At 26.8% G+C, this 9,780-nt stretch overlaps 1 protein-coding gene across 1 annotated transcript; it reads right to left on the bottom strand.

Moving 5' to 3' along the window:
- Window positions 1-1,068: 1,068 nt before the first annotated feature.
- LOC109339002 lies at window positions 1,069-3,461 on the bottom strand. Its single transcript, XM_019576366.1, has 4 exons — window positions 3,134-3,461; window positions 2,804-2,998; window positions 2,166-2,347; window positions 1,069-1,588 (listed from the first exon to the last, which is right to left on the bottom strand). The coding sequence occupies exons 1-4, from the start codon at window positions 3,414-3,416 to the stop codon at window positions 1,271-1,273; spliced, it is 978 nt and encodes a 325-aa protein (XP_019431911.1). The 5' UTR covers window positions 3,417-3,461; the 3' UTR covers window positions 1,069-1,270.
- Window positions 3,462-9,780: the final 6,319 nt, after the last annotated feature.

A 9,780-nucleotide genomic window follows, 5' to 3' on the forward strand; every position in this document is an offset into this window, starting at 1 on the left:
TAAAAGAATACACTTACTTTATACAGTCAATATAATATATGTACATAAATTAATAGTAGTTTTTGTAGGTGCAAAAAATAAATAACTTGTGTAATTTCACTATAAAATAAAGATCATTAATAATTTGTAAGTAATTTCACCCCTACTTTAATGATCAAATGTTGACATTAATTCAAATAAGATTTAAAAATAAGTTCTACTACTCCTATATTAAACCACTCAAATACTCAAGTTCAGTTTTATTTCATACGTTTAACCTGTTCAGTTATTAGCAAACTAAGTCCTGAATAAACTAAGTGAACTTGGTTAACCCTCTCTCTATACATAAATGGAATGGATAAGAGCATGTTTAGAAAAAAAAATCTTTTCGACATAAACATGTTTTTTCCTTTACAGGAATAACTAGTTTGAGTGTTTTTTGATATCTCATATATATCCAAATAATTATCTAAGTTGATTATATTTTATGGATATTTCTTCATTGAAAAACAATTTTTAAAGTAGTCCATTTTAACATTTTGACTATACTTAAAAGCGGATTACTGGCGAGATAGTAACATCGTCAAAGTAATCTCAAACATAAAACTTTAAACCGTTAAAAGAAACCAGCTAGATTGTATAAGAGTCACCTTTTTAATTTGAGAAAAAGAAATGTATATACCAAATATATAAGAGTTTTTTATATTGTCATTCTATTATTCACGACTCATTTTCAAACATAATTCATTCTTAAATAAAAGTATTAATGATAAATATCGAACACTTTTTTATTATCCATATTTGTTCCTACCACTGCCATTAAAACATGAATATTGTTCTATGAAATTGTGCAACATTGCATGGCAGGCTCATCCATCTAAATTTTTTTATACAATCTAAAATCACCTATCCCAAAGCCTGTTTTAATTCTTTGTCCTTACCAATTAAAAGTTAACATATACATAAATAGAAAAAATTTAAAAACAAAATGCGACATTTTTATATTATTTGCTTAAAATTAATTGGATCAGAATAGGGTTTGAGACAGAACATTTGCGTCCATCTCATCCATCTAAATAGTAAAATTTTTGGCATTTAATTTCCCATCATCTTTCTATTTGATATTATCTTTTGCAATAAAAATTAGTAATTACCAATGACCATAGTTATATATAGGGTATGCATCAAGTCATAATATCATAGACATGTATATTATAAGGTACCTCCACATTTGAAACAAAACATTTTTAAAACATAGAAAAATCTGAAATGCAGCCCAAAGATTCATCTCTCAAGCAAAATCCTGATACACAGGATTAGACTCAAGCAAATCTGCAAATTTCTCCAGGACATCCTTCAGAAGATTCACCAGCTCCTCTTTATCTAACTCCACACCTTCTTTTTCTTTTGCTGCTACATCGGCGAAAACATCATCATATAGAATAGCAACTGCCTCATCAGCTTCAATTGATGGTAAACCCAAGTCCTTAGCATTTCTCTCTAGGAAATTCCTTATTATTTCCGAGCTACCTAAGCCATCGTTCGCCTCAGATTTTTCATGCAATGCCTTCTCCACAATGCTGTTTAACTCGTTTTCTTTTGCCAACAGCTGCAGCATTGTCCATAGCATAAATTGATAAGTAAGTGTTGGATGGACTTAAGGATTTAAGAATCACAAACAATAAATTAAGCTATTAACTTCTACAATGGATTTAAACAATTTTTAGGGGATGGAAATAGGTGCACATCTTCATAGATATTTTATGCTTTTCAATTAGGAGTTTTTTATTGCCAAAAGTCATGTTCCAATAGGAAATTACCTTAGCCTCCTTTGAGTTTTGGCTTACTCACACTTGGAATCCCTCTTATTCAAAAGATATACCTCCCTCCCTTATAGTTACATTCACATGATTGTGATTGTGATTGTGATTTACAATGACCTCCAATATTGGGGTGTGTAGCTTTTGAAACAGGGATCAGTATAACCTCTCCTTCAATCTATTTACTACACCACTTCACAACAAAAACTTGCCTTATTTTTATTCCTTAAGGTCATAAATTAAAAATCTACACACACTATCTTTTTAAAATGTAGATACCATGGTATGATCTATAAACAAAACAAACAAATAATATTAAGAGTTTAATACACATAATATTTTTTTTCAGTGCCATATGGAAAATACCTGTCTTAACTTGGAGCCATTTACGATTTGAATCTTGTGGATAAAAACAACATTATTTTTGAAAAGTTCCTGCTCTAGATCTTGCAGTACAGACTGCAGAAGCTGTGCAAATTGTGCCTGGCCCAATTCTCCTTCTCCATCCGCTCCATGTTTTATCAACAAGTCATTCAGAAGAGGAAATTCTGCTCATTTATGCTAAAATCAGTTTCGTCATACAGATAAAATGGTCATGTATGTAGCTGACAAATAAATAAATCCTATGTAACATTACACAGGACTTATTATGGCCAGTTTCAAATAACAGAAAATACTAATAAATAGCTCAGAATTAAATGGATATAAATTTGTGCATATCAAATAGATGTATGTATCTATGAGAGTTGAGATCTAGAGTTCAGTACTGGACGGGATTGCGACACGTGACATTGATCAACTTTTAACGAATATGATTTTAACTTATTTTTTAATATAAAAAATTAAGATAAAGAAAAAAAAACTCCTCGTGATTCTCCAGTACTGGGAAGGAGTTCAACTCGAATCTACGATAGATAGATTCCCATTCCAAAGCAAAGCAAGTAAAGAACACCAATATCAACAAACATAATCTTCAATTCAAGTGGTAAATAAAGTGGCTTAACCTGAGAGAGGAGGAACACCCATATCAAGTCCCATGTTTTCGAGTGCATTAGAAATCTGAGTCTTGTTGATTTTACCCTTATCTTCAACATCTAAATCAGTGAATACATTTTCTGCTAACATTGCAAAATCATCCTCATCCTCTAGTATCAAACGGATAGTACTTCCATCCAACACCGACACAACAACAGGATTATCTATACACACAAAAATAAAATCATTGAATTTAATCACTGTGCACATATTTCAGTTCATAAACCCTAATTTTCACAAAAGCAACCAACTCTCTAGGGACAAAATAGTAAAATCATAATAATATTAATAATATAAACCTTTGAGTTCATCGGCGATCGCGGTTATGTAGTCTCTGAATAATTGATCGGCCTTTTCTGCATCGAACTCCGATGACCGGAAACCGTTGATGTCGGTAACACCGATGCGAGAGAGAACAGAGAGATTGAGATTTTGAGGAATTGATAGACCAAAGAAATAAGAAGAGAGTTTTGAATGAGCAATGTCAAGTAATTCAGCTCCGGTGAGTTTTGACGGCGGAAGAGAGAGATCGACGCCTTTCAGTTGAGTTCCGTCGAGAACTTGCATTCCTCCGTCAGACATTTTTGTTTGCTTCTTTGACTCTGAAGAAAAAGATGAAGAAAGGTAGATGGAAACTCAACACTAGAGTAATAATAACAACCAACTTTTATTATTATAAAAAGAGTGTAATATATTTTTACGTGTGTATAAAAATTTATATAACGTTCATATAAGTATGATGTAAAAACTTTTAAATGTTAGTATATATATATATATATATATATATATTTTTTTTTGTTAATAAAAACTATTAATTCTATACTAAGGATATTTTGTTGTTTGTGGTACTACTAATGATATCATTTTACCAAATGGTAATAAACTAATCCATTTCAGGTAGGCGACTACTCCAGTTAATAAATATCGCTCTCATGAATTGAAAATTTAGGAGGTCTTATACTAATAAATTAACACAGATCAAAAAGTTTTACATTGTCAAATCATATATATTGAAATCTAAAAAAACAACACTAATAAAATAAAAGATTATTTAAATGTTTATCATATGTTTAATATTAATTATTTTGTTTAAACCAGATGTAATTTTTATGGAAGATAATATTAACTAAAAACATGATTTTTAAATATTGTGCACTTCAAAAATGTTTTTAAATATATAATAATATAAGGAGAAAGTAACTAAATAATTTTCAGCAAATTAGTATATAATTGACCATCTGAAAAATATATTATTTAATTAGAAATGTTTGATTTTATAAGGTAAATAATTAAATAAGATAATTTGGAAATATTTGAATGCTAAAGCTGTAATAATTACAATAATGATGAGAGGTTTGCTGTAAAATTATTTTTCATTAAGGATGATGTTAGTATTGTATATCCAAAATATTTGGACCAAAAAGTTAGATTTTATATAATTCATACAATTCCATTTCAATGATGTTTTAGTTAATTTATATTGTATTATTTTTAAAATATTATTACATGTTCTCTCTTTAGGATAATGATTCTTTGTCCCAAAAAACTTATGTTATATGTCCTTAACTAGTAGTTTTTCTCAAAATAATATAAAATATTAATTTATGTTTTTTATATTTTTTTCTTAATTAACTGACACATTTTGATTGGATTGGTACACCATTGGGGACACCAATGAGTACAGGAGATCTACTATTGGTTAGGGATAAGGGACATGACTTTTTGTCCCTCTCTTTACCTCTGGTCCCACTCTACTTACTGGCATTTTTATATTATTTTTAAATTAATATTTTATATTATTTTGAGAAAAGTTATTGGTTAAGGATATTAGGACATGATTTTTTTGGGACAGAAGATCTTTGTCCCTCTCTTTACGTCTGGTCCCACTCTACTTACTGGCATTTTTATATTATTTTTAAATTAATATTTTATATTATTTTAAGAAAAGCTATTGATTAAGGACATGAGAATATGATTTTTTTGGGACAGAGATCCTTCTCCCTCTCTTTATGTCCGGGTCCCACTCTACTTACTGGCATTTTTCTTATAAAGCAGCGCATGCAACGTGTAGCAATATTCTTCTCTGTTATAAAAATACATATTCAATTTTTTTAGTATAACATTTTTATCTTAAACCATTGTATTAAAAAAAAGAGATATTGAATAGAGATATAATTTTACCGTGAGAAACGGAAGAAAACTGGGACAACTAGGAAAGAATTTAGAGATTTAAGCATTTTCTTATTTTAATTAAAATTTGAATTTATTAGCCATAGATTTGTGTAGCTTGAAAGCCTCTCCTACATTGAAGATTCTAAGATTTAGAGACAAGGTGTGAAATATAGATTAAAATTAAAATAATAAATATAATCAATTAATAAAAATAAAAATATTGATGTCAAAATTACAAAATTTAAATATATTTAATCAAATAAAATATATATCATGACTAATCTCTATATGATTTCACATTTTGAAATTGTTGAAAAATATTTACTTTATTGTCAATGTTGTTGATTACTTCTTCCCAATTATAAGTCACTAGATAGTTATTTATTCATGCATCTTCCATTCGATTTCACAATCTATCTTTTACAATTTTCATTGTTGAAAAATTATTTTTAAAATTGTATTGTTAACTTCAAAAGAAGATAAATTAATGGAAAACAATGTGTCTTTCACCTCCGACGAACTTATCTTAAGATTATTTATTCATTTCAAAGAAGCAAATTCCACAATATTATGCATATCAATGATGTAAGTCTCAAGTTGATTATCAAACATCATAAAATCACTTGAACAAAAAACATGTAGATAAAACTTTACAAACTCAATCAGTTTTGTCATATTAAAACTAGAGAAGAAGTCAACTAGACTCAAACAAGACATATAAAGAAGCACCTGAGTATTTGTCTTGAATATTCAATTATGAAGTTCTTCGAGTTGCATATCTATAATATTATAAAATAATTCAATAAAATAATGATTATTTATTTTTCACGAAGCATATCATGTCATTTACAAAAGAATAAATTTTGAGCTTGTAGAATTATAAGTAAGAGTGTAATATATATGCTAACGCTTAAATATTTTTGTACAGTCACTTAATAATCTATCATTTATTTGGATTATTTTTATTTTAAGAGTGAATAATAATTAAATATGAATGATATAATAACAATATCTAAAATTCTTACGCTCTTAATATATATATATTTCTCTATAGATAATATCTATTTTTTCCCCAAAAAATACCAGGTGTGCATTTGCACACCCTCAAGAGCACATAGCATCGTCACTGGTCTCCTATGTAATTTTATGGCAAACTAGTCTTGAAATGAAATGAGATTTCATGAGAAAGGAGGTGAATAACATTTGAAGAAGAAATGTGAAGTAATTAAGAAGTGATACCAGATATAAAGAGAGAATATGTAAAAAATGTTTTAAATATAATATAATGTAAATTAACTAAAATAGGAATGAAGTTGTGTGAATAGAATAAAATAAAATCTAATTTCTTGGTTCAAATATTTGGGTATACAATATAATAATATGATCATTCATGAAAACAATTTTATTCATGTTTGCAAATCCTATTAATAGTAAGTTATAAATATTTAAGATTTTGAATTCACGAAAAGTCATATAATGATTTTAAGATTTTGAATTTGATGATTAGAAAAAGAGTTTAAAGAGGTTTAGGGTTAATATGATATTAAAAAGGAGTGTGGATGCATGAAAATGCTCTAATGGGGGACAAAATAAATTTAGAAAAAGTTCAAAACTTTTAAATATATGGTTCATGGAATGGTATCTCAAAAGTCTGTGATACCACCGACGGATGTTGGTTCAAGTGATATATGTTTGATTTCCCTTAAGCATGATCTTAGGTTCGAGTTTTATGTATGAAAAAATGTTCACTGAGAGAGTTAGCCCCACATACATGTGGATATTCCCGACTCAGATATAATTGCCTCCAATGTAAGGATACATGTGAGAAAGTAAAAATAAAAAGTCTCTACTACCACCAAAACTTTATACAAAATGCCTTAAACCCTTAATCTTAATTCAAATCTTAAACTTTGGGCAAAAACTTAAACCTTAATCAAGCCCTATATCCCAAACCATGAAAAAGCCTAACATTAGACCCCTAAAGACTAACCAAACACTAAACCTTAAACCTTAATAGAAATCCAAATCATAAACCATAACTCCTAACTAACCTAAAATATAATCATAATCCAAAAGAAAATGAAAAAAAGATTACGGAGAGGGAGGAGTAAGAAAAAAGATAAAATAAAAAGTAAGTATTAATTTCAGTTCTTCATGATTTTTGACCTTATGAGTTTGATCTCTCAAATTTTGAAAAATCCAAAATGGTCTCAAAAAATTCAAATGTAGGTCAACTTAGTTCTTTTTATGATCAAATTAGTTAATATTAGATGTTATAAAACATGCTAAAATGACTAATTTGATCAACATTTAAAATTTTTGGGAATCTTTTTGAGTTTTTTCAATTTTTCATGGACCAAACTAGTAAAGTCAAAAAAACACAAAAGATTGAAATGAATATTTACTTTAAAATAAATGAAAATAATCAGTTTTGATAAAATCACTTATTCAATAATCATTATTTTGGACGATTTGTGCATGTAAGGAATATATTTTATAATTTAAGAGCTTTTGAGAAAATCAAAGATTCAGATGAAAATAAATGAAAAACTTATGTCATACCCCTATCAAAAACCTTAAAATTTAGTTACCTTAAATCAAATCTTACTAAAATAGTGATTTTGTTGAAGAAATCTCACAACCAATGGATTCTACCTAGAAAACAATTTCCTACCACTCCAATATCAAAGTACAAGAATATCCATTCCCTAGACAAAGCCTTAGAAATTAATCTAATTCATAGTTTCTTTAAAAGGTTCTTTTATTTAAGACATCTCATCACCAATGACCCTATTAAAAATAAAATCAAACATGACTTAATTGGATTTAATATGCTTTGAATATAAGGGTGCAAAAACACTAGAACACATAAACAAAAAATCTCAAAATCAATAATCATTTTCTATGCTAGCCATCATTGGTCCCCTCATCATTTTATGTATCATTACCTTATTATTAGCCAATTTATGTTCACTTTGTAATTCATACTCACAACCTCTGACCCAATAATAGTTTATTTTTGTGTTGTACCTCCTACGAAATTTTCCATTTTTTATTGAGAGAGAATTCACTTACTCCAATAGTAAATTTAAAAAATTTATTCCACATTTTAACCATCAATTTTAGGGAAATCCAATGGCTTAAATCTATTCACTATTTACTCCTTCCTTTTTTATTAGTTACTTTTTTATCATCTGTTATCATAATAGTAATAATAAATGATACCGACTAAAATAGATAAATAAATAAAATAATAACTTTAATAATACTGTTGATGAAAAATAATCAATATATATTTTATTATTAAATAATTAATACTCATTTAGAATTTTTGTGTGATTGTGGTAGTTTTGTTAATAAAAATGTAATTAATAAATAGTAACTTTTTAGAAGATACATTGTAATAATAAATGTTTTAAACGATGCTTTTATCATGATTAATCTCTTATAGTAAATTATATTAAAGATGAAGGAAAGGTAGTAACATAACTCTTTTTCCTCGAGTATTCTTTGAATGATCGTAATATATCATTTATATTTATTAAAACTTAATTATCAATCAGTAAAATTAAATAATAAATAAAAATATTTTAGATACGACAAATCATTATTAGTTAATCAAAATAATAATAATAAAAAATCTTTTGATTGATAATAAAAATTATACTAAAAAATAAATATTTTATTTAATGATAAATAAGGGATGCACAATAAAATAAATGTGAACGTTTCTGAATTAATTCTAAAATATAAAAAAGGTAAAAAATAATGACGTGTAAGTCTTGATTCCCTTTTTTGTATTTGGTAAAAAGGTCTTCACCTTCACTTCAATTTCTCAAATTAGTATCTAAACAGTTGTAATATATTGCTTCTAATCCTTAAAATAATCAAAACAAATTTAATCACATAAAACATTTTGTAATAGAACTAAGTAAGTCTTGATGAGAGCAAAATCAGCTCTTGTTATATAAAAAAAAAATATAATATTAGTCATATAATAAATAATAATTTAATAATAAAAACTAATTATTATTTGAACAAGTTAAAGGTATAAATTACTCTATGCAATTAGTAAGAATACAATATAAATATGGGTAGACGATATGGTAATATCTTCCTCAGTTCATATTGATATAGTGATATAATGGTTCAATAATTGGTTAACTAATGAAATTACATATTAATTAAGTTATATATATATATATAGTTATATATAGGAAAAACATAAAATAATTACCCATGAAGTATTTTATGTTTAACTATTTTTTATTTTGTAACTTCTAATTTCATGTTTATCTATACTAATACTAATAAATATAAAATAACTACACATGAACTATTTTATGTTCCCTATTTTAACTTTTATAACTTCTAATTTCATGTTTCTATAACTTTCTATAATCTATCCATATCTATATTTATACTTCTATACTTCCACACTATTAATAAAGCCAAAACACACAATAACCACCACTATCACATAATTTTTATATTCTAAATTTATCCTTTGTAAAATTTATCATTAATAACTAATATAAACCTCCACATATTCCATTGCTTTCATTTTTTATATTAATGTATCATTAATCTTGCATACACTCTCTTATTTATATTTCCATTCTCTACTAAGTTCATATATTGTGTTTTTATATTTAAATTGTTTTTCATAAATAGTATAAAATGAAGCTGATACATTATATATTTTAAAAAATACGAATGCGGGTCGATCGACACGGAGTGTCGGTCAACACACTATTATATAATAATAATAATA

The sequence above is a fragment of the Lupinus angustifolius genome, unplaced genomic scaffold (assembly GCF_001865875.1).
Source record: "Lupinus angustifolius cultivar Tanjil unplaced genomic scaffold, LupAngTanjil_v1.0 Scaffold_50_88, whole genome shotgun sequence".
NCBI classification, from domain to species: Eukaryota; Viridiplantae; Streptophyta; class Magnoliopsida; order Fabales; family Fabaceae; genus Lupinus; species Lupinus angustifolius.